The 25,536-nt window shown below is 42.4% G+C and overlaps 1 protein-coding gene across 3 annotated transcripts in view; it reads right to left on the reverse strand.

Annotated features, from left to right (window-relative positions):
* Positions 1–23,271: 23,271 nt before the first annotated feature.
* Adamts18 (ADAM metallopeptidase with thrombospondin type 1 motif, 18) overlaps positions 23,272–25,536 on the reverse strand; it is a 153,145-nt gene continuing 150,880 nt past the window's right edge. For 2 of the 3 annotated variants that reach the window (XM_039097861.2, XM_039097862.2), the window contains one exon: positions 23,272–25,259. In XM_039097861.2, coding sequence (XP_038953789.1) covers positions 25,144–25,259 — 116 coding nt within the window. In that variant the 3' untranslated portion in view covers positions 23,272–25,143. The remainder of the gene's footprint in view (positions 25,260–25,536) is intronic. The other variant, NM_001191944.1, reaches the window with a different exon arrangement.

Here is a 25,536-nt window from a genome sequence, read left to right on the forward strand (position 1 = left end):
ACATTGCCAACATATACAGCAAGACCAATGTGAATTTTTAGATGCTCCTTGGAGAGGTGGAGAGGAAAATTAGGCTGTCTATGTATTGTGTATTAGAAAACCTTTCCTTCCTTCCTTCCTTCCTTTCTTCCTTCCTTCCTTCCTTCCTTCCTTCCTTCCTTCCTTCCTCCCTTTTCTCTTTCTTTCTCCTTTCTTTTTCTTTCTTTCTCTCCTTCTTTCTTTCTTTCTTTCTTTCTTTCTTTCTTTCTTTCTCTCTCTCTCTCTTTCCTTCCTCTCTCTCTCTCTCTCTCTCTCTCTCTCTCTCTCTCTCTCTCTCTCTTGTATATACAACTTGCCACTAAGGTAGTAAGGTAGCCAGGGCATTTGCACAGGGACAGTGGAATATGCCTGGTGCTTTGAGTGTGTGACAAGAAGTTCCCTGAAGACCATTCACCCCAATCTTCACTCTGTCCCTTGTCACCCTGGTGACTAAGACTCTGCACAGATGTTTTCAATCTTTGCTTGTTAAATCTACCCAAGGCTGATAAATAACTGGCTTTAGCCCCTTACACAACAGGCTGAAGTCATTCTTAGGTTTTTCATCGAGAGTGGAAATAATCGTAAAATAAAACAGGGCTTGGACTCAGCCACAATGTTGTTGGGACAGAACACAAAGGTTTCAGTCCTGCTGAATTTCAGAATATGGACTGTGCTGCTCTATCCCAAATCAATGGCCTCAAAAGAGTTTCTGCGACTGGGACACGGGCATAGATTTATGTGCATCTGTGTGCATTCAGGGTTGAGAGTCACAAAACCTAATGCTATCCAGGGCTCTAAGAGGATATGAGAATAAATCAAATTTGGGAAGAAGATGAGTGCAAAGCCTGAATCTAGAGTTCCCCAGGCTTCCATTAAAGTCATCCTTATGATTCACTGTGAAAATGTACCGGGCAATTAATATTCCTGGTTATATCTCTCTAATTAATTCTGGGAGTATAGATAATAAGTCTTCAGAAGTCTTTATAGAAATAGTGACCTTTGGGCCTTCCAGATCCTCAGCCACCGGAATGCCGGGCTCCAGTGTACATTTTCAAGAACTGGGGTAGAACTAAAAACTGGTGGGAGGCAGCAGAACCCGTGAAGAGCTTGTGGGAGTGGATGTTGTATAAAACCATGTCCTAGCACCAGTTTTGCTTTGCCTTAGACTAGCCTAACAAATTAACCATGGAGGACATTCAATCTAGGGCTGCTGTTCTCCATCCAACGGCACCCCAAATCACCTTTGTGAGTTTAGAGAATCTAGAAGGTTCTCAGATAATATAGAACACTCCTGTGCTAAGGCTGGAGAGATGACTCAGAGGTTAAGAGCAGGGACTGGCTTTTGCAGAGGACCCTGTTTCCAGCACCATCATCAGGTGGCTCATGACTGCCTGTATCTCAGGCTCCAGAGGATCTGAAAACTTCTCCTGGCCTCTTTGGGCACTGGGCGTGCACATGTCCACCCATTCAAACACATGTACACACATAATTACAGATAAAGTAGAAACAGAAAAAGAGAATCTCTGTTCTAGTTATCACTAAGTACCACTACCAACTCCCACTTGCTTCTGATATTCTAAATAAAGTATGTCTACAGCTGGTGTATCTTATACTTCTTAAACTTTCCTTATGAAATGTCTTCCTTGGACTATGGCTTGTGTACCCTACAGCATGCTCACTTAAAGTTTTCAATTATTAAATTTGAGCTCTTCAAAGACATTGGAAAGACACATGTAGATTTTATGAACCTATAGATTTCCTTTATCTGGATACTGCTGATGAACGGAACCGTCTGTTGTGACTGGATCCTTTCATTTTGAATGTTTTCAAAAGTCGTACGTATTCTATGAGATGTCAATACTTCATTTTATTCATTTTCACTTTCGTTATGAATTGAACCATTGCAAATGGCATGTACTTAATGGATATAAAGTCATGCGATTGTTATTAACAGTTTTCTAGTGGATGCTTCAGGGACACACACACACACACACACACACACACACACACACACGATGTCAAAAAACACACATGATTACTTATTTTCTTCCCTCCTTGTATTCCACTTAATTTATTCCACTGACTTACTGGCTTGGACAGTCTGTGTTATATTGAATAGAAGTGGTGAGAGCGAGCCTCCTACTACACTGAACAGAGGGAGAAACCTTCAACTTTTCACCGGAGAGTATATGTTACAAGTGGAGTTACTGTGGCTTTCTGTATAGTGAGATATCTTTCTCATATACCTACTTTGTTGATTTCATTTTTTCAGCACCACAGTTAAATGTGGAAGCTTGTAAAATGCTTTCTTGGAGAGATGGTATGGGTTTTGGGGTTGTTTGGTTGTTTGTTTTGTGTGTGTGTGTGGTTTTTTTCCCCTTTTTATTCTGTGATTGCTACACTTACTGATGTGTGGTTATTGGACCATCCTTAAACTCCAAGAATAAACCATTGTAAATGAGCCCTTTACATACTGTTTAATGTTTATTTTGTTGTTGTTGTTGTGATGGTGGTAGTGTTGGTTTTTTGTTTGATGTGTGTGCGTGTGTGTGTGTGTGTGTGTGTGTGTGTGTGTGTGTGTGTGATTTTTATGTCTAAGTTAGCCAGAGATCTTGGCCTATAATCTTATTTTCTTGCGACATCCTTGAATGGTCTTGCTATCAAAGTAATGCCAGGCTTGTAAAATCAGATCAGAAGCATTCTCTCATACTATTTTTTTTTCTTTTTTGGCAAAGAGTTTGAGAAGGACCAGTGTGAGTTTTTAAAATATTTGGCAGGGTGCACCCATGAAAACGTTGAGTCCTTGGATTTTCTTTGAGAGATTTTTTTTATTATTATTGATTTAAGGTACTTAGTCATAATCAGTCTGTTCAGATTTTCTGTGTCTCCATAATCCAGTCTTGGCAGGTTGTATGTGTTTAGGAATTTATCCTCACTTTAATGGTTGACTGATGCCGGTTAGCATGGAATTGTCATAGCATTTCTGTCCTCTAGTATTTCCGTATATATATATGTATATATATGTATATATATATATATATATATGTATGTTTTCATTGGTTTATATACATTGTAAATAGTACTGGGTTATACTTTTATACACGTATATAAAACCTATATCCAGCATATTTCTTGGGGATTTTTTGTATAAATATGTAAATTATTTCCCTCTCTCCCCACCCTGTTGTCTTATTCCCTTTCTCTCTCCCACAACCCCACCTACTCCCCTAAATAATTCCATGGCTCCTTTCATGCAATATATACATACATAACTCTGTGGATCTATATAAACTCTAGGAAGCGCAGATAAGAGCAAACACGTAGTCTTTGCCTTTCCAAGACAAATTTGAGACTTAATTTGCTTAGTATGATTATCTCCGGTTGAATCTATGTTCTGCATACAACATACATTTATTCTCCGCTATAGCTGAAAGCCATCCCAGTGTTTATTTGTTTATTGTGTGGAACACATTTTCTGTATCAATTCTTCCTTTGATGAACACCTGGGTTGCTTCTGTAACTTGGCTATTGTGAATAGTGTTGTAATAAAGTATCTATGTGCAGGTGTTAACTCGTAGGAGGTCGGGTAAACAGCAAGGAGTGGTATAGCCTGGCCATATGCTAGAGTTGTGTTTAGTTTCTCAAAAGAAGCAGACTGAATTCTAGTTTGTTTCCTTTACATTTCTATAAATTTTTTTTTATTAACTTGAGTATTTCTTATATACATTTCAAGTGTTATTCCCTTTCCCGGTTTCCGGGCAAACATCCCCCTCCCCCCTCCCCTTCCTTATGGGTGTTCCCCTCCCAACCCTCCCCCCATTGCCGCCCTCCCCCCATAGTCTAGTTCACTGGGGGTTCAGTCTTAGCAGGACCCAGGGCTTCCCCTTCCACTGGTGCTCTTACTAGGATATTCATTGCTACCTATGGGGTCAGAGCCCAGGGTCAGTCCATGTATAGTCTTTAGGTAGTGGCTTAGTCCCTGGAAGCTCTGGTTGCTTGGCATTGTTGTACATATGGGGTCTCGAGCCCCTTCAAGCTCTTCCAGTTCTTTCTCTGATTCCTTCAACGGGGGACCTATTCTCAGTTCAGTGGTTTGCTGCTGGCATTCGCCTCTGTATTTGCTGTATTCTGGCTGTGTCTCTCGGAGGAGATCTACATCCGGCTCCTGTCGGTCTGCACTTCTTTGCTTCATCCATCTTGTCTAATTGGGTGGCTCTATATGTATGGGCCACATGTGGGGCAGGCTCTGAATGGGTGTTCCTTCAGTCTCTGTTTTAATCTTTGCCTCTCCCTTCCCTGCCAAGGGTATTCTTTTTCCTCATTTAAAGAAGGAGTGAAGCATTCACCTTTTGATCATCCGTCTTGAGTTTCGTTTGTTCTAGGGATCTAGGGTAATTCAAGCATTTGGGCTAATAGCCACTTATCAATGAGTGCATACCATGTATGTCTTTCTGTGATTGGGTTAGCTCACTCAGGATGATATTTTCCAGTTCCAACCATTTGCCTACGAATTTCATAAACTCGTTGTTTTTGATAGCTGAATAATATTCAATTGTGTAGATGTACCACATTTTCTGTATCCATTCCTCTGTTGAAGGGCATCTGGGTTCTTTCCAGTTTCTGGCTATTATAAATAAGGCTGCAATGAACATAGTGGAGCACGTGTCTCTTTTATATGTTGAGGCATCTTTTGGGTATATGCCCAAGAGAGGTATAGCTGGATCCTCAGGCAGTTCAATGTCCAATTTTCTGAGGAACCTCCAGACTGATTTCCAGAATGGTTTTACCAGTCTGCAATCCCACCAACAATGGAGGAGTGTTCCTCTTTCTCCACATCCTCGCCAGCATCTGCTGTCACCTGAGTTTTTGATCTTAGCCATTCTCACTGGTGTGAGGTGAAATCTCAGGGTTGTTTTGATTTGCATTTCCCTTATGACTAAAGATGTTGAACATTTCTTTAGGTGTTTCTCAGCCATTCGGCATTCCTCAGCTGTGAATTCTTTGTTTAGCTCTGAACCCCATTTTTTAATAGGGTTATTTGTTTCCCTGCGGTCTAACTTCTTGAGTTCTTTGTATATTTTGGATATAAGGCCTCTATCTGTTGTAGGATTGGTAAAAATCTTTTCCCAATCTGTTGGTTGCCGTTTTGTCCTAACCACAGTGTCCTTTGCCTTACAGAAGCTTTGCAGTTTTATGAGATCCCATTTGTCGATTCTTGATCTTAGAGCATAAGCCATTGGTGTTTTGTTCAGGAAATTTTTTCCAGTGCCCATGTGTTCCAGATGCTTCCCTAGTTTTCCTTCTATTAGTTTGAGTGTGTCTGGTTTGATGTGGAGGTCCTTGATCCACTTGGACTTAAGCTTTGTACAGGGTGATAAGGATGGATCGATCTGCATTCTTCTACATGTTGCCCTCCAGTTGAACCAGCACCATTTGCTGAAAATGCTATCTTTTTTCCATTGGATGGTTTTGGCTCCTTTGTCAAAAATCAAGTGACCATAGGTGTGTGGGTTCATTTCTGGGTCTTCAATTCTATTCCATTTGTCTATCTGTCTGTATCTGTACCAATACCATGCAGTTTTCATCACTATTGCTCTGTAATACTGCTTGAGTTCAGGGATAGTGATTCCCCCTGAAGTCCTTTTATTGTTGAGGATAGCTTTAGCTATCCTGGGTTTTTTGTTATTCCAGATGAATTTGCAAATTGTTCTGTCTAACTCTTTGAAGAATTGGATTGGTATTTTGATGGGGATTGCATTGAATCTGTAGATCGCTTTTGGTAAAATGGCCATTTTTACTATATTAATCCTGCCAATCCATGAGCATGGGAGATCTTTCCATCTTCTGAGGTCTTCTTCAATTTCTTTCCTCAGTGTCTTGAAGTTCTTATTGTACAGATCTTTTACTTGCTTGGTTAAAGTCACACCGAGGTACTTTATATTATTTGGGTCTATTATGAAGGGTGTCGTTTCCCTAATTTCTTTCTCGGCTTGTTTCTCTTTTGTATAGAGGAAGGCAACTGATTTATTTGAGTTAATTTTATACCCAGCCACTTTGCTGAAGTTGTTTATCAGCTTTAGTAGTTCTCTGGTGGAACTTTTGGGATCACTTAAATATACTATCATGTCATCTGCAAATAGTGATATCTTGACCTCTTCTTTTCCGATCTGTATCCCCTTGATCTCCTTTTGTTGTCTGATTGCTCTGGCTAGAACTTCAAGAACTATATTGAATAAGTAGGGAGAGAGTGGGCAGCCTTGTCTAGTCCCTGATTTTAGTGGGATTGCTTCAAGTTTCTCTCCATTTAGTTTAATGTTAGCAACTGGTTTGCTGTATATGGCTTTTACTATGTTCAGGTATGGGCCTTGAATTCCTATTCTTTCCAGGACTTTTATCATGAAGGGGTGTTGAATTTTGTCAAATGCTTTCTCAGCATCTAATGAAATGATCATGTGGTTCTGTTCTTTCAGTTTGTTTATATAATGGATCACGTTGATGGTTTTCCGTATATTAAACCATCCCTGCATGCCTGGGATGAAGCCTACTTGATCATGGTGGATGATTGTTTTGATGTGCTCTTGAATTCGGTTTGCCAGAATTTTATTGAGTATTTTTGCGTCGATATTCATAAGGGAAATTGGTCTGAAGTTCTCTTTCTTTGTTGTGTCTTTGTGTGGTTTAGGTATAAGAGTAATTGTGGCTTCGTAGAAGGTATTCGTAGAGTAATTGTGATCCATCTGTTTCAATTTTGTGGAATAGTTTGGATAGTATTGGTATGAGGTCTGATAGAATTCTGCACTAAACCCGTCTGGACCTGGGCTCTCTTTGGTTGGGAGACCTTTAATGACTGCTTCTATTTCCTTAGGAGTTATGGGGTTGTTTAACTGGTTTATCTGTTCCTGATTTAACTTCGATACCTGGTATCTGTCTAGGAAATTGTCCATTTCCTGAAGATTTTCAAGTTTTGTTGAATATAGGTTTTTATAATAAGATCTGATGATTTTTTGAATTTCCTCTGAATCTGTAGTTATGTCTCCCTTTTCATTTCTGATTTTGTTAATTTGGACGCACTCTCTGTGTCCTCTCGTTAGTCTGGCTAAGGGTTTATCTATCTTGTTGATTTTCTCAAAGAACCAACTTTTGGTTCTGTTGATTCTTTCTATGGTCCTTTTTGTTTCTACTTGGTTGATTTCAGCTCTGAGTTTGATTATTTCCTGCCTTCTACTCCTCCTGGGTGTATTTGCTTCTTTTTGTTCTAGAGCTTTTAGGTGTGCTGTCAAGCTGCTGACATATGCTCTTTCCTGTTTCTTTCTGCAGGCACTCAGCGCTATGAGTTTTCCTCTTAGCACAGCTTTCATTGTGTCCCATAAGTTTGGGTATGTTGTACCTTCATTTTCATTAAATTCTAAAAAGTTTTTAATTTCTTTCTTTATTTCTTCCTTGACCAGGTTATCATTGAGTAGAGCATTGTTCAATTTCCACGTATATGTGGGCATTCTTCCCTTATTGTTATTGAAGACCAGTTTTAGGCCGTGGTGGTCCGATAGCACGCATGGGATTATTTCTATCTTTCTGTACCTGTTGAGGCCCGTTTTTTGACCAATTATATGGTCAATTTTGGAGAAAGTACCATGAGGAGCTGAGAAGAAGGTATATCCTTTTGCTTTAGGATAGAATGTTCTATAAATATCCGTTAAGTCCATTTGGCTCATGACTTCTCTTAGTCTGTCGACATCACTGTTTAATTTCTGTTTCCATGATCTGTCCATTGATGAGAGTGGGGTGTTGAAATCTCCCACTATTATTGTGTGAGGTGCAATGTGTGTTCTGAGCTTTAGTAAGGTTTCTTTTACGTATGTAGGTGCCCTTGTATTTGGGGCATAGATATTTAGGATTGAGAGTTCATCTTGGTGGATTTTTCCTTTGATGAATATGAAGTGTCCTTCCTTATCTTTTTTGATGACTTTTAGTTGGAAATTGATTTTATTTGATATTAGAATGGCTACTCCAGCTTGCTTCTTCTGACCATTTGCTTGGAAAGTTGTTTTCCAGCCTTTCACTCTGATGTAATGTCTGTCTTTGTCTCTGAGGTGTGTTTCCTGTAGGCAGCAGAATGCAGGGTCCTCGTTGCGTATCCAGTTTGTTAATCTATGTCTTTTTATTGGGGAGTTGAGGCCATTGATATTGAGAGATATTAAGGAATAGTGATTATTGCTTCCCGTTATATTCATATTTGGATGTGAGGTTATGTTTGTGTGCTTTCATTCTCTTTGTTTTGTTGCCAAGACGATTAGTTTCTTGCTTCTTCTAGGGTATAGCTTGCCTCCTTATGTTGGGCTTTACCATTTATTATCCTTTGTAGTGCTGGATTTGTAGAAAGATATTGTGTAAATTTGGTTTTGTCATGGAATATCTTGGTTTCTCCATCAATGTTAATTGAGAGTTTTGCTGGATACAGTAACCTGGGCTGGCATTTGTGTTCTCTTAGGGTCTGTATGACATCAGTCCAGGATCTTCTGGCCTTCATAGTTTCTGGCGAGAAGTCTGGTGTGATTCTGATAGGTCTGCCTTTATATGTTACTTGACCTTTTTCCCTTACTGCTTTTAATATTCTTTCTTTATTTTGTGCGTTTGGTGTTTTGACAATTATGTGACGGGAGGTGTTTCTTTTCTGGTCCAATCTATTTGGAGTTCTGTAGGCTTCTTGTATGCCTATGGGTATCTCTTTTTTTAGGTTAGGGAAGTTTTCTTCTATGATTTTGTTGAAGATATTTACTGGTCCTTTGAGCTGGGAGTCTTCACTCTCTTCTATACCTATTATCCTTAGGTTTGATCTTCTCATTGAGTCCTGGATTTCCTGTATGTTTTGGACCAGTAGCTTTTTCCGCTTTACATTATCTTTGACAGTTGAGTCAATGATTTCTATGGAATCTTCTGCTCCTGAGATTCTCTCTTCCATCTCTTGTATTCTGTTGGTGAAGCTTGTATCTACAGCTCCTTGTCTCTTCTTTTGGTTTTCTATATCCAGGGTTGTTTCCATGTGTTCTTTCTTGATTGCTTCTATTTCCATTTTTAATTCCTTCAACTGTTTGATTGTGTTTTCCTGGAATTCTTTCAGGGATTTTTGTGTCTCCTCTCTATGGGCTTCTACTTGTTTATTTATGTTTTCCTGGAATTCTTTCAGGGATTTTTGTGTCTCCTCTCTATGGGCTTCTACTTGTTTATTTATGTTTTCCTGGAATTCTTTCAGGGATTTTTGTGTTTCCTCTCTATTGGCTTCTACTTGTTATTTATGTTTTCCTGGAATTCTTTCAGGCATTTTTGCGATTCCTCTCTGTAGGCTTCTACTTGTTCTCTAAGGGAGTTCTTCACGTCTTTCTTGAAGTCCTCCAGCATCATGATCAAAAATGATTTTGAAACTAGATCTTGCTTTTCTGGTGTGTTTGGATATTCCATGTTTGTTTTGATGGGAGAATTGGGCTCCGATGGTGCCATGTAGTCTTGGTTTCTGTTGCTTGGGTTCCTGCGCTTGCCTCTTGCCATCAGATTATCTCTAGTGTTACTTTGTTCTGCTATTTCTGACAGCGGCTAGACTGTCCTATAAGCCTGTGTGTCAGGAGTGCTGTAGACCTGTTTTCCTCTCTTTCAGTCAGTTATGGGGACAGAGTGTTCTGCTTTCGGGCCTGTAGTTTTTCCTCTCTACAGGTCTTCAGCTGTTCCTGTGGGCCTGTGTCTTGAATTCACCAGGCAGCTTTCTTGCAGCAGAAAATTTGGTCTTACCTGTGGTCCCGAGGCTCAAGTTCGCTCGTGGGGTGCTGCCCACGGGCTCTCTGCAGCGGCAGCAACCAGGAAGACCTGTCCCGCCGTTTCCGGGAGCTTCAGTGCACCAGGGTTGCAGATGGTCTTTGGCTTTTTCCTCTGGCGTCCGAGATGTGTGTGCAGAGAGCAGTCTCTTCTGGTTTCCCAGGCTTGTCTGCCTCTCTGAAGGTTTAGCTCTCCCTCCCACGGGATTTGGGTGCAGAGAACTGTTTATCCGGTCTGTTTCCTTCAGGTTCAGGCGGTGTCTCAGGCAGGGGTCCTGCCGCTCCTGGGCCCTCCCCCACGGGAGCCCAGAGGCCTTATACAGTTTCCTCTTGGGCCAGGGATGTGGGCAGGGGTGAGCAGTGTTGGTGGTCTCTTCTGCTCTGCAGCCTCAGGAGTGCCCACCTGACCAGGCGGTGAGGTCTCTCTCTCTCAGGGGGTCTGGGAGCAGAGCTACATTTCTACCAGCATTGCATGGCTTCCCTGCTGTCCACACATCTGCCAGAAGGCCAGAATTTCTTAGTACTTTTTTTTCTTAATGACTACTCTTCTAACTGAGGCAAGGTAGAATCTCAATGTAGTAAAAAAAAAATAATAATATTTTTAAAAAGACTTGTTTTTTGTGCATATAAATGTCTGTATCAATGTATGTGCACCCTATGTAAACAGAGGCTGTGGAAGGCAGAAGAGGGAGTTTGAACCTCTGGAAATGGAGTTATAAGACACCGTGAACCACGTGACCTGACTGCTGGGAACAGAACTCAGGTCCTCTTGCTCTTAACTGGGAAGCCATCTCTGCAGCCCCCTACAATGTAGTTTTTGCTTTTCGCTGAAGGCTGTGGAGGATGAATTTTTTTTTCATGTTGGCCATTTGTAGTTTCTCTTTTGAGAACTGTGCATATTTTCATTGGCATTTTTATCAATTGGGTTATGTGATTATTTGTTTAGTTTTTATAGTCTACATTGATCCTCTATCAGATGTACAGCCAGCATAATTCCCCCCCTAATCTTAGAGCTTGTCTGTTGACTTGCTTGCTCCCTTTGCTGTGAAGCTTTTGAATTTCACAAGGTCTCATTGTTTCCTGAGCAACTGAAGTCCTATTCAGGAAACGCTTCCCTGAGCCTAGTTTTTGAAGTCTTTTCTCCTCTAACAGGTGGAGAGTTTCAGGTCGCCCATTAAGGTCTTTGATCCATTGAGAGTTGGCTTGTTACAGAATGAGCGGCAGCAATCTAATCTCACCCGTCTGCTTGTGGACATCCAGTTTACCTTGCACCATTTGTTGAAAACTATGGCTTTCTCTTCTGTGATTGGCATCTTTATCAGAATTCAGCTGTCATATTCTGTGAGTATACATTCTGGCCCTCTATTTTTGTCCATAGATCTACGCATGTTTTGTGACAGTGCCACACTGTTTTTCTTACTATAACTCTAGAATATAACTTGAAATCAAGTATGGCAGGTTTTTATTATTATTTTTTTTATTTCATCCAAATGTTGCTTCCCTCCCCAGTCTCCTCTCTCAGAGTTCTTTCCCTCTCCCCCTCCTCTTTGCCTCTGAGAGGGTCCCCACAAGGTAACACCCACCCTGGGGCATCACATATCTACAGGATTAGGCACATCCTCACCCACTGAGGTCAGACAAGGCAGCCCTCTGCTGCGTAAGTGCCTGTAGCCTCAGGCCAGCCTATGTATGCTTTGTGGATGGTTACTTAGTCTCTAGGAGCTCCCAGGGTTCCAGACAGTGTTGGGCTTCCTACAGGGTTGCTATAGCAATATTTTTAAGAATTATTCTTGCGTTGGATTACTGTATCTCTCTGGGGTCTCTGTGCTTCCTTATGGATTTTAATATCTTTTCTATTTCTATGAATAATAGGATTGGAATTTTGATAGAGTGCATTGAACATGTGTATTTATTTTGACGGTACATTCATGGTTACACTATTAATTCTTTCAGTGGACGAAGGACTTCCCGTCTTCTACTGCTTTCTTGAATTTCCTGCATCAATCTGAGGAGGTGGTTTTCTTTATCAGCTTAATAAAAATCGAGAGATATGTGGAACGAGAGAACCACAGTTGAGGAATTTTCCCCATTCGATTGGCTTGTGGGCAAGTCTGCAGGGTATTTCCTTGATACTAGTAGTATTTCCAACCTACTATGGGCAGTGTCACTTCTGCCCTCTCTAGTGGTTCTGGGTGTATAAAAACGCAGGCTGAGCAAGCCATGGAGAACAGGCCAGTGAGGAGCACCCCTCATGGCCTCTGCTTCAGTTTCTGCCTCCAGGATCTCACCCTGATGTTTCTGGCCTGACTTCCCTTTCTGATGGACTGAAGTTGAGACAAACTCTTTCCTTTCCATGTTTTTTAGTCTTTATAAAATTACTGCTATAGTATTCATTACATTTCTAGCCTTAATCAAGGGTTTATATAAATAAAACACACATTATAATTGCAAAGTTATATGTGACAAGACAGAGGAGATTGCTTGATATAAATATGATAACTATACTATCTAATGTAATCAAAATATGTCATTCTTATTGTGGCATTTGGTAGAAATATTTATATGAATTTAATTAACTTTTAAAAGTTTTTCATAGAGTTTCCCCTCCCTTCTTCCTCCCAGTTCCTCCCCCCACCTTTTACCCCCATCCGCTCCTCCTCAGTTTCTCTTCAGAAAAGGGCAGGCCTCCCAGGGAGATCAACCAAACAGGGCATATCAAGTTGCGAAAAGACTAAGTGCCTCCCCTCCTATAAAGTCTGGGTGAGTCACCTCAGCAGGAGGAAAAGGGTCCCAGAGCAGGCAGAATCATCAGAGACATCCCCCACTCCCACTGTTAGGAGTCCTGCAGGCTGGACAACCGTTACATACATGCAGGGGGCTTAGGTCAGACCCAGGCAGGCTCCCTGACTATTGGTTCAGTCTCTGAACTCCTATGAGCTCAGGTTAGCTGACTCTGTGTGTTTTCTTGTGGCGTTCTTGTTGGCCATGGCTTTTTAATCGCAGTAAATAGAAAACCAACTTTCTAGAAGTTTTTTATCGTAGAGGCTTCTCACTTCCTTGTCTGTTGAGAGACATTTATTTCAGAGGCAGCTATGTGTGGTGGGGTCTTCCTGATTTCTTTCCAGGCATGTTTGTAATTTGGAGATAGGAAGGCTACTGGTATTTGTGTATTAGGTTTGTAATCCCACCAGTTCCTGAATGTGTTCATCAGCCCTAAGAGTTTCCAGGGGAATGACTTTAGGGTCTCACCCTCAAGATTATTTCATCTGCAAATAAGGATTCTTTGCTAAGCGTTTCTTTTAAAAAGTCTTCAGTGAATGGCGAGTCTTGTCAACTTTTGTTGTACGACTGCAGGGGTTTTCTCCTTCATGTTTAAAGATCTTTTTATTACGTTTGTTTATTTGTCTTGTGTGAGGGCACATCTAGAGTCGTGTAGAGTATCTAGCTGTGGATATCTTCAGATTTGTGCTATTTAAGGTTCCTGGAGAGCCTTGCATGTGTAGACCAGTTTTGAAATCAAAGTCAGGAAGTTCCAGCTAATTGATCATATAGACTCTTACGATCAGAAGTGGCCTGCAGGATGCTTCCACCACCCAATGACAGATGAATGACACGGGGTGTCTCTGAGTGTATTTTATCATTGGCCTGACTTACACAGCCTGTCAGCTCCTTAAGTAGAAATATTTTGTCTTGGCTGAGCTCAGTTGCAGAGACACAAACTATTTAAGAGGGTAAGGCAGGAAGGTGCTGGGTTCAAGGATTTTCAAGGCTGCAGAAGGTGTTCAAGGCCAATCTGGGCGACTTAGGGACTAGGAAGATGGCTCAGCTCTTAAGAACAAATGCTGTACTTGCAGAAGACCCAGATCTAGTTCCCAGCACCTAAGTTAGGCAGCTTATAACCTAGTAGAATTCTAGTTCTGGAGAATCTTCTGGTCTCTTTAGGAACTGCATTCCTATGCCCACCCCCCACCCCCACACACAGACAGGTGCAATACACTTAAAGATTGAAGTCCCATAATTAAAGCCATGAGATGTAGGGATAAGGCTTCATAGTACAGGGCTTGCCCAGGATGTGCAGGGTCCTTTGTTTACTACAGTACCACCAAAATGAAATAAAAGAAAACAAAGCAAAACAGAAAAAACAACTCAAACCCCAAAACAAAAAAATAACCACAAGGGCAAAAAACCCCAAGGTAGACCCAAAATCTTAAACCCACTTAGAGCTCTTATTATATTTTCAGTTGCGTGATCTTAAATACATATTTAACTTCGATGCACCTTAGTTCCCCTCCCCTGACAGAGAAGAAAGGACAATAAGAGATTTCATATGAAAATTAGAAAACGTGCCGATAAACATCCCCGACCCCTATTTGGTAAGGGGTCTGAGCCTTAATAAACCTCAGTTTGCTTTTCTCGTAAGATGGCCATTGAACTGCATTTTGGGGGAGCTCCACTAAGAGGCAGTTAAGCCAAACCTGAATGATCTGGGTTGATAAGATTATCTAGATTACCGCTAAATCTTCCTGCCACTTTGTCCCAGGGACAGTGAGACACCCAACCCTTAAACCAGAGTCCTTGGGGAAAGCAGTAGTTTCCAAGGTGCCTCTGAAAGGCGCTTTGTGCTCGCAGACAATCCCGGGAGTGTGCCTTCCAGATAGACAGTACAGCGCGGCAGCACATTAATCTTGCCTCAAATCCTGTTTCGTCTCTTCCGGACTTTGTAGAGGGGCGGTAGGCGGGAACAATTGATCTATTGAGAATTGCAGGCCGATCTCCCTCTGAGACCTCTACCTGGGTGACTACGTTTGGACAGAAAACAAGCGCTCTGGCCCCTGCCAAAGGGGGTTTCCTGTTCCCTTACTGAGGCTGGCTGCAGTTCAGTCGGGAAGTGTGCTCGCACGACTGTGACCCTGGCGAAGACATTGAAAGTGCCCACCCCATCAGGGCGTAATAAATTGTCATACAGGAACCAACTTCCTCCCGCTTCGGAGCGAGGAGGAGGAGGCTGGCAGCTGGCGACTCTTAGGCTGCCAGCTTAGCCCTTGTGAGCCAGACGAGCACCTGAGCCAGAAAGCAGGCAGCTGGGGAGCTGATGACCTGGGGCTGCGGCCTCCTGAAATCTAGACCGTGAATGAACCTGCTTATCGCCCCTTCCTTGAGGAGCTTTAAAACTGTAAAAAGCTTTTTTTTTTTTTTTTAAAAACCTTTTTAGCTCAACTAAGGTAATACTGACAATTAGGAATCGTATGCATTTAATGCATACAGTGGGATGATGAGTATTTTGTTAAATGAGCATTGTGACCAGGTTAGAGTATTTATCACCATATTATAAGCCACCCTGCCCTTCCTTTCTCCCGTGATGTGGAAATACTTTCCACTTTCTGTCTTCGCATGTTTTAAGCAAGTGGTAACAGTCGTGTGCACGCTCGCGCGTGTGTGTGCACGCTCGCGCGTGTGTGTGCACGCTCGCGCGCGTGTGTGCACGCTCGCGCGCGTGTGTGCATGTGCGTGCATGCGTGCGTGCGCGCGCGTGCGTGCGTGCGTGTGTGTGTGTGTGTGTGTGTATGTGTGTGTGTGTGTCCCATTCACATCACTAAATGAGTTGTTTCTATAGTAATTGCCCTATGAACGATGCTTCAGTGAACACACTGGCTAAACTCCCCTTGGATGTGCACCTGGATTGAGCATGGCTGATCATCTATCTAGTAGTTCTAGCTTTTAATTCCTCAAGAGATTTACATGCTGTTTTCCACAATGACCGCATCCGTTCACATCTCCTCTGACAGCAAGGGCTCCTTTCTCCACACCGTCCCAAACACTTGCTGCCCTTTGCCCTTTGTGAATGGCTATTCTGACAGGTGTAAGACAGTGTCTCAATGAAGTCTTAGCTCGAATTCCCCTGACGGATCCTTCACATTGAACGTCTTTTCATTTTTCGGTTACCATTTGTTCATCCTCCACAGAGAAACATCTCCGCCCTTTGCTCATTTGCAACCCATATTTTTCTTTTTTGCTATTAAGTTGTATGAATTCCTTATATAAATTCTGAGTATTAACCCCTCAGCACACAAATGGTCTAAAGTTCTGCAGATTAGTGCTTTATTCTGTCGATTTTTTTCCTTTGCTGCATACACAACTTCACTGTAATGGGATCTTGAATGGAGAACAGAACGGGGAGGCTTTTCCCCCCAGAAGGCAGCTTTACCTGTGCCCTGACTCAGCAGATTCAGAGCAAAAAATGAGCCCTGAGCATGGTGGGGCTTGAATGTCTTTACATTTTTGTCCTTAGTCCCTCCAATATGGCAGCATAGATTGTCACTTGGAGATGTAATGGCTATAAGGCTATGGTACTAATGCTACATGAATGTGATGGGGTTGTCACGACACTGTGACATTGAGCCTGCTGAAATGCAATAGAATGATATGTCAGAAAGGACACAGACACGAAATAAGGCTGGCTGTATACGTGTAAGCCAATATCTACTTCTAGAACATTCTCTCTAACCTACCCTATTGAAAGATAGCATGCATATTCTTAGTCTACCTGCTTAAGGTATCCAGTTAAGTAGTTTTGACATGTTCACAGTTTGGAAGCATTGGGCATTGCCCTTAACTCATGGCTCTGGGGCAAGCAATAGATAAGGTCCCTGACACACTAGACCTTTATAAGAGAATGGCTGAATTGCTATTCTTACAAGGTTATCCTTAGAATTTTGTGTGTGTGTGTGTGTGTGTGTGTGTGTGTGTGTGTGTGTGTGTGTGTGTTAACAGTCTTTTTGGAGGGAGACTTGACTTAATCAGTCCTACGTGTTAAGTGAGTTCAGGAGTGTTTCTTACTAGATGTCTGTTTGACTCCCATGCCTTATTAAGTTGTCCTTGATGTTAATAAGGGTTTTCCTGCCAAGTAAACATTGAAAAAAAACTCTTCAGCATACAATCAAATGCAACTGAAAAAAAATCACTCCATCTGATTTAGTCTCATTAGTTTACTGGATGATTTTAGGAAAGGCTTTGAAAAGTTTGTCTCTTGGTTTCTAGGTCCGTGAAATGGGAGGACAGCTCCCTAAAACACCTTTCGTTTTTAAGTGTTTCTATATTGTCAAGTAGGGCATTTGGTTTACTGCTCTAGTTTTGTGGCTTTGTTATCTTTGGGCAAGGTGGAAAATATTCATATTTTTAATATGAGTTTGCATAGTCAGATGTGCATGTTTCCTGAGAGTGACAGGTTGAACATATGTACAAGATCCTGCTTGGTAGGACGAATCTTAAAGTAAGGACATTATTAAATGAGTTTATGACCTTGCGAGAATGCCTATGACCTTGGGACAATGTATATCATCTTGAAACAACATCTGTGACCTTGAAACAGCGTCTTTTTGCATAGACCAGACACTCTGTGTCTCTCCCGGCCTCCATACTTTCTGGCACTAGAACAATAGGCTTACTAGTCTCTACCACTGAGCCATGGTCCCAGTCCTTTTAAATATTTCTATTTTAAAGTTTGTAAAGGGTGGCCATTTCTAAATCCCCAAACTTTCCCAGTTATCCTTGAACTCATAGTTCCCAGCTTCAGTCTCCGGGTAGCTGGGATGACAGGCCTTTTTATGACCAGACCATACGTTCAAGTCCCTCTGGGTTAGACACGAGATCTTTTTTTTTTTTTTTTTTTTTTTGCTGTTTGGATCTCACATTGTGGTTGTTGTTCATGGGTCTCCAATAAATCCTCCTGTTGAAAGAACACATGTACGCTAGTTAACAGACATGTGGGAAAAATAATGTTAGTCGAGGCAGAGTGGACTAAGAAAGACCGAGCCTTACTGTGCATGTCAGAGGGGCTTTGAAACGGAAAAAAAAAAAAAAAAAAAAAAAAAAACCAAACAACAGCTCCAAGAACATGTGAAATGTCTTTCCCCTCGGCAGGCCAGGCCGCAAGTAATAAAATCTGTGGACAATAAGGGCGTCATAACAAAGGAGCAGGGCCGTTGAACACAGAAACACTCCCCTCTTTTCGAGGTTTGGACTTAGCAGATGTGTAAAGAGGCGACATGTTAATTTTTAAGTATCTGGAACCGATCTGATTTTACAAAACATGAAAGCTGTAAATTAATGAATGTAGCCATAAAACAGAGTCCCCGTCCCAGAGCAGCTCAGACCAGGAACTTGTTATGTTTCACTCCGTCCCAGCTTCTCCCTGCCATTAGGTTGTCTCCCTTCCTTTCTTCTCTTCCTCCCTCCCTTCTGTGCTTCTTTCTCTCCTCTCCTGCTCCCCCTGCAGCTCCCTCCCTCTCAGAGCAAACATGGTTCCTGGCACTAGGTCAGCGAGGTGAGCATTGGTACTATTCACAAAAATGGATAACTCACTCCTTGGCACAAAATGACAGGCAGCAGGCGGGACCCTTCGCTGTATCTTGATCCCGAATCTCAGGGCTTCAGGCTGCAGCGCTGTCGGTGAACACACACCTGAGGCTGTGTGAATAGTTTGCCAAGGCCCTGTTTCCATGGTTACTCTTCACTGGGCTCTCTCCTGCGCCTTGGGTGCCTGAGCTGGCATAAATGGCCGATTGTCCTCCACACTGTTCGTTTTCATCCGGCTAACCTGGAGTGTCTCTTGGAAGTGAGGGAAAAACAAATGACCCAGGATGTTGGTTCTGCTCTCCGCTGGTCAATCTTTCTCTTGTCCAGTTGAGTGCCGGTGAAATACACTTGGAGGAGATGAGAGCAGGCAATGGGCCACTGTATTATTAGGCGAATTTGGCTTAACCACTGTGGAGCTGTACCATGTGGCCTGGTTCCAAGGAGGCTCCTTTGTCTAACTGGGAGGACAGTCCCTTTTTATTATCCTAGATCTGTGGTTCCAAAACCAATTTTTCTTAGAGAAACTTGAAAGCCTTTTAAACTATAAATTCTCGGGCCCATCTGCAGAATTAACACATCCAATTTCTTGAAAGGGACTGGGAAATTTAAATGCCCTTAGGTGATGGGGATGGATCCAGTTGGTTAGGAAGCTCCATTTTGAGGCTCTATGTCCAATGTGCTTTTTAAACAGCATGGGGACAGGAGCAAGAGGATTCTTTTCAGAAAAAGAACACACTGGACCCGTAAGGCACAGAGTAACAGTGTTCTAGAAGCCTCCCCTAGAAACTCTCTAGGGACTGTTAACATGGGCAATGGTTTTCTGTACTCTAGCTGTGTGAAAAGGTAAGGAGAGTTAGGAGACTCATATCTGGGTTCTTCCTTATCTGAAATAACCCCTGAGCCTGGATAGCCCTTAGAGCATCTCCCCGGGCCATCTAGTTCCTTGTAGCATAGGCTCTACTCTTTGTGATTCTCACACTAGTTTAATTACCCAGGAACTATGCGGTCAAATGCATGCTTGAGGAGCACCAAACATTGTCTACAGAGAGTTTCCAACATGGCGTAGGTGCTATGATGCAGTACTGGGCGAGGTCAAGTGATATTCTGGCTTATATAGCACAGAGGTGCCTCGATGGCAAGGCTGGCACATGAGAAGAAAGATAAGAATGATATAGAAAGGGACATGGAGCAGAGTGACTCTCAGAGATGCTTGCTGGACAGTGGTATCCCCCTCCCCCACCCGCTCCCGACCCCATTAGGGTGTTACAACAGCTATTTAATGCCATGTGTCTGTTACAACAGCCGATATCCACATACAATGCTTTCATTTTTTTTTTTTTAAATTATGGGTGATTTGTCTGTATGCCTGTGTACCACATGCTTGCCTGGTGCCTCAAGAGGCCAAAAGAGGAAGTCACATGTCCTGGGACTGGAGTTACAATTACAAGCTGCCTTGTGGGTGCTGGGAATCCAATCTAGGTCCTTTGCAAGAGCAGCCTGTGCTCTGAACCACGGAGCCGTCTCTCCAGTCCCGGCTTGTGGTACTTTTTAAATTAGTAAATAACTCGACTGTGAACTCAGCTATGCTCCTTCTTACCACAGAGCTGTCTAGCAGTGATAACTTTATGATGTTCATGCAGGATGGTGGTAGGTGGAAGGGGCGAGGTAGCTCGCCGCTACTCTGAAGCAACTAACAAACCACTGGACACATTCGGAGCATGCCCCTGGGCGCTTTCTCAGAACAAAGAAATTATTGGACAGAAATCACAACATGATTCTCCACATCCACAAAGGACGGTTAACATGGGTATCTTTTGCCCTTTCTCTGTACAGTGGAAATCAGCCTTCGGAATTATCTCAATAGCATATTTCCTTTTTATTTGCTCCGATACAGATGCAGAACCTCACAAATTTTAATTATTAACATCTCAATATCTGAGAATAGTTTTTCAGATAGTTATTTGTAAGCCAGTTATCTGGTGAGTATTTTTTAAACTAAACTGTGCAATACAAATGTTAATCAGGATTTTTTGTTTTGTTTTGTTTTGTTTTCTGGGCTGTGCACAGAACCTCAAACATGCTAGGCAAATGCAATGTTCTGCCACCAAGCCACACCCCCAGCCCCACCCAGAATATATATTTTCTTAGCATTTGTGTGTGTGTGTGTGTGTGTGTGTGTGTGTGTGTGTGTGTGTGTGTGTGATGTTCAGGTGCCTATAAGAAGACAGAAGAGTGTATCTTAATCCCTGGAGCTCGAGTTAGATTGTAATCTACTAGATATGGACTCTGGGAACTGAGCTCTGGTTCTCTAGAAGAACAAGTGCTCTCAACTATTGAGCCATCTCCCTAGCCACCAAGGTTATTTATTGACTAGCTATATTCTGTTTACACCATGTTTTCTATCTGTCTGTCTGTCTGTTTCCATTTGAAGGAGTTATAAAACATTTGCCTTTTAAAACACTTTCTTCTTTAGAGAAAATAATTACTCTCCTGGATATGGGGGAAATAAGTAAGTAGATATTCAATGTTCTCGTGAGGAACTCAGGATGATGCTTTTGAGTGACAGGCATGAGTCACGTGTCCAGAGCCTCTCCCAAAGAAGTGTCAATCACGTGCCTACAAGGGTGATTGACATAAAGTAGCATCAGGGTTGCTATGGTTCAGATATGTTCCTCACAGGCTCAGGTTTGAATAGTTGGGTCTCCATCTGCTGGCCCTGTTCTGGGAAACTGTGGAACTTTCAGAAGGTGGGGGCCTAGCTGGAAGAAGTGTGTCACTGGAAAGAGCTTTGAGGTATACAGCCTGCTTCTGCTTCCTTACTCACTTCTGCTATTCTCTGGAGATGCAGAAAGCATCCACCATGGAGCTGCTTGCTTCCGAGCTTTCTCAACCCTGGTGGCCTGTGATCCCTTTCTCAAAGAAATCATCCCTTCCTCCCATAGGCTGCTTATTGACAGGCACTTGGTCACATCAATGAGGGAAACATCTACCAGTGTAGACCACCAAGGTTTTTGAAGAATTAAAATCTTAGGGAAAAGATATGGTAAAACAGACAGAGCATAGGATCCCTTTCTGTACTTTTAAAGAATGTCTGTCTGTCTGTCCGTCCATCCATCCATCCACCCACCCATCCACCCATCCATATCTGAGTACCCACTCACCCCACCCCCACCATCATCCTGCCATAGTCTTACTATACAAGTCTGGCCAACCTAGAACTCACTATGTAAAACAAGGTGGCCTCAAATTCGAAGAGATCTACCTCTTTTGGCTTCTGCCTTTTGAGCACTGCAGTTACTGGCATGGCCACCATGCCTGGAATGTATTATACTGTTTTTTAATTTGTGTGTGTGTGTGTGTGTGTGTGTGTGTACACTCTCAAGTGCAGGTACCTGCAAAACCCAGAGAGTGTCAGATCACCTGGAGTTTGAAGTAGGGTTGGCTTAGAGCTGAACAACATGGGTTAAAAACTGAAACTTGGATCCTTTGCAAGAGCATCTTATGCTCCTCACCACTGAGCAACCTGTCCATGTTTCTATGCTTTTCAAGATAAGGCCACAAAACCTGTAAAGAAAAGACCATTTCCCTATGACATGTACAGCGACAGGCTCAAGGATCTGAACGCTATAATCCACTCTCACTATGACACTCATTGCGGTAGGAATGATTAGACCAGAGTCCATGCCAAGAGCAGCCCAGCAAGCCTTCCCTCCATCTTGATGATCCTGGGAGCCTGCAGGCTCCAGACACTCTGGTGCTATAGCTCAGGAAATACAATCATCCCAGAGAGAAGCTATTGTTAAGGAATAGAGTTTTTAAACTATGCAACAAGTCTTCAAGTATCCTCTGTTGAAAAGAGGGGCTTAGCAGGAATTTATTACCTTCCACCCCGATTCCTAACCTTAAATTCCCAGCTCTGCCCATAATTCATCATCATTAAAGTCATTTATCACTAAAACTTTATTCATATGTATCTTAGGGACCATGATTCCAAGGCTTATATGTTCCCTGCTTTCTTGACGTCTCCCAAGATTGTGACAGAAGAGCTCTAAGGGGTCTGAATTCGAGTCTTGACCCCATCGCAAGCTGGCCATTTGCCTCAGGGTCAAATATGTGATCTCTCAGAATCCCAGATGCTTCCTCTCAAAGACGGTGAAGAGTAGCCCTTCATCCAGCAGTTGTGTAATTAAATGAGACAACATACATGAAAGTGTTGTGCATAGGACCTGGCAGTCATGAAACACATACGAATCTCTCCTAACCATACTTTATTACTCCAAAATATAAAGATAGCTTTGTCTTTTGTTTTCACTTTCTATTCTTAATCCTTGTTTTATTTTATTCTATATTAATAATTCATACTGCAAGACTCTTAAATATGTTTGAGAGCTGTGTCTGGTGTGTGGTCATAAATGCAAAGAAATACTGGAGATTCTGATCATTTGGACTTACTTCCTCCAGGGAGTCCTTGGTCTTCCTGGGTCTGAGGATTGACGTTTGCGAAGCCTGAACGTGCACGATGTTTAACATGTTCTTTTTTCCCTCTCTTCCTGTCCCATCCTATAAATACTCTCCTTTCTCCCCACCCCTTTCATTTTGACACACTTTCCCAGAATGCCTTTCAAAGAGGAAGTAGCTTTAATGGCTTTATCTCCCCTGATTTCCGTAGGTAAATGTTCATATGCTCTGCGCAGCAGAACGTGTCAGAACATCATGTCTTGAGATGCTCATGTCTTGTTTCACGTTTTACCATCCACATTTGTGGGGCTGCACACATGCATGTGTCAAAGCAAGCATGTGTGTGGAGGTCAGAAGACTGTTTTCAGGGGGTCAGTTCTCTCCTTCTACGATGTGGGCTCCAGGGATCTAACTCAGGTCATCGGGTTGACGTCAAGTGCCTTTATTGGTGGAGCCATCTGATTGGCCCCAAATGCATCAGTATCGGGCAGTTATTTCCTCCTGCACAGAGGAACTGAATCCTTCTTAAAGCTCTTCCCTCCCCAGTTAGTGAAGTTGCTAAGGTTCCCTAGCAACAGTTAGACAATTAACTGGGAAGCCACCCACTTCTCACTAATCCCTTCAAGAATTTAACAAGTTTCAGAGACGAAGAAACAGAATACTTTATTATAAAACGTATAAAATAAATATTACACATACATTTTGACTTTTTCTCTATAATCCATGTTTTTTTTTTTTTAAAAATTCAACATTTCCCCTCAGAATATCATTTACTCAGAGAAGACAGGTGAGAACATGTAAGAATAGGCTATTAATAAATTAATTCTTTCCCATAAAATAATAAAGTGATAATTATATAAAGTCAAATAACTTCCCACTTTTCATAGAGCAAGGGAGTGGTAGTGTGGTTTCTGTTTTGTTTTGTTTTTCTCCTCATATCAAAATGGCTACCGAAAGGCCAAGCCAAGAAGGTCAAGTTGTTACTCTTTGCCCATGGCATGCAAGAGCTCATGGTTCCCAATGGGACGGGAACAAAGAATGCTGTTAAGTTTAACAGACCACTGTCTCACTAGTTCTGCTGAGCTGGCAAACCCCTGTTTGAACCAAGACTCCAAGAAGCAGTAAAACTGAGTGTACATTCATCAAAGAAGTTTCGGGGGGATAGAGTAGTATCGTATAAACAAGCCCTGTAGAGCCACTTCTCAAAGAATTACAGGGGGGGGGGAAACAGTCTTTTAAGTTACTCTGGTTTTGGCAAAACAGCGTGGTACTTTTCCAATTGAGAACAATTTTAAGCTTGTTAATGCCCATCAACAGCTGGCTCCCGACGATCAAAACTCTCATCTGAGACATGGCGAAATGCTGTTACTCATGGAAAGATCTTGGCGAGTTGTAATTTATTAATGTAGCAAGAAGACAGATGGATTTTTCCTCTAGCCACTGCGTCTTATTTTATTTTTCCTTGTTGACCAAGTCCTGGGGCAAATTGAAACTTGTCAGTTGGAAGGAGAAAAACCACAAGTAGCCTTTAATTTTGTAAGCATTCTGATAATATGTATGGAGCGTTATACATGGTGGGCTTTTCCCTCCTTCGAGCATGCTATTTTACCAGTCAGCGCCTATTTTTTTTTTTTTTTTACCAAAAGTGAACATGCCACCAATTCTTGTCCTCAGAGAGCAGGGAACATTCCCTGCCTCCCATGTTCCCATTCAATAAGCACCAGACAGTACGAGGTTGATTTCACTCGGAAGGGCATCAGGGTTTGACATTTCTTTTCCCCTTCAGGTGTGAGTTTTAATTCCTGGAGAACTTAAATAGTCCATGCGGCCCTGCTTCCAGAATGTTACTGGGAACATGTTTCGAGTAGTTAATTTCTGTCTTGGAGACTCACTATAGGCAGAATATACTTGAAACCAAATGAAAACAACAACACACAAAATAAAACATAAAGTGAAACTTGCCAGCCCAGCAGCAAGCACCCATTGAGCACCATTTGGTGTCAAGAGTTTGACACAATAGATACTAAACAACTGTTAGGAAGAGTCCCATCCAAGGATTCGATGGCTCTGAGTCTCAGTCCTTGACCTGAAACTTTAAAGACTCCTTTAAAAGTCTTTGCTGTTGAATCCTTTGATGTCCAAGCGTATGTGTGTGTGTGGGGGGCGGGTGGGGGGGCGAAGAGAACCATCCCAAAGTCAACAAGATTCCCACTTTGTCAAAATGAAAACTTGACTTATCTCAGTACGACCCACCTCTCATCTTCCGAATCACAGTGCAAATCAAAGGTTTTTTTTTTTTTTTTCCTTTTAAGTTAGATTTGTCATCGCGTCTCACTGTCAAGTGTTGGAGAGTACCATGTGTTTCCAGGGCTCAACTAAGGAGGCCGGTGGCTATCTGTCCAGTTTTTTAAACCCCGTGGCAATTCCTCTGTGGTTTGTAGTCTTGATATGAAGACCTGGAGATGGACGGGTCAGGTCCTGGTCTGAGGGGGATGAGGAGACCCTGAGATCAGCTCTTCCTTGAGCATGATCGACAGCACTGTTTTCCATAAAATTTGTGGTTGCAGACTCCGTGCTGAGGGACCAGGCGACACCAGCTGAAGAAATCCACACACGACGGATCATCTGAAAGGACAGAGAGCATTTAGCATATCGGCTAAGGTTTCTGACCTTCCTATTAAGATGAGGGCCTGTGGGACAGAGACCTAGGCCCACCCACTGCCTTGTTCCTCCATGTGTTCTGCCCATGATACACACGGACATTGTTAGGGCAGGGTTCAGATGCCAAAAGGGACTGTGTCTGTTAGCAAAATTTAAACGAGGGGCAGTGTTAGAAGAAAAGAAGCCATACCTACTAAGAGGTCAATACTTGTCTGCATGTGGCCCGGCAGTTAGCACAGAC

This window comes from Rattus norvegicus, chromosome 19 (assembly GCF_036323735.1).
Source record: "Rattus norvegicus strain BN/NHsdMcwi chromosome 19, GRCr8, whole genome shotgun sequence".
Taxonomy (NCBI): Eukaryota; Metazoa; Chordata; class Mammalia; order Rodentia; family Muridae; genus Rattus; species Rattus norvegicus.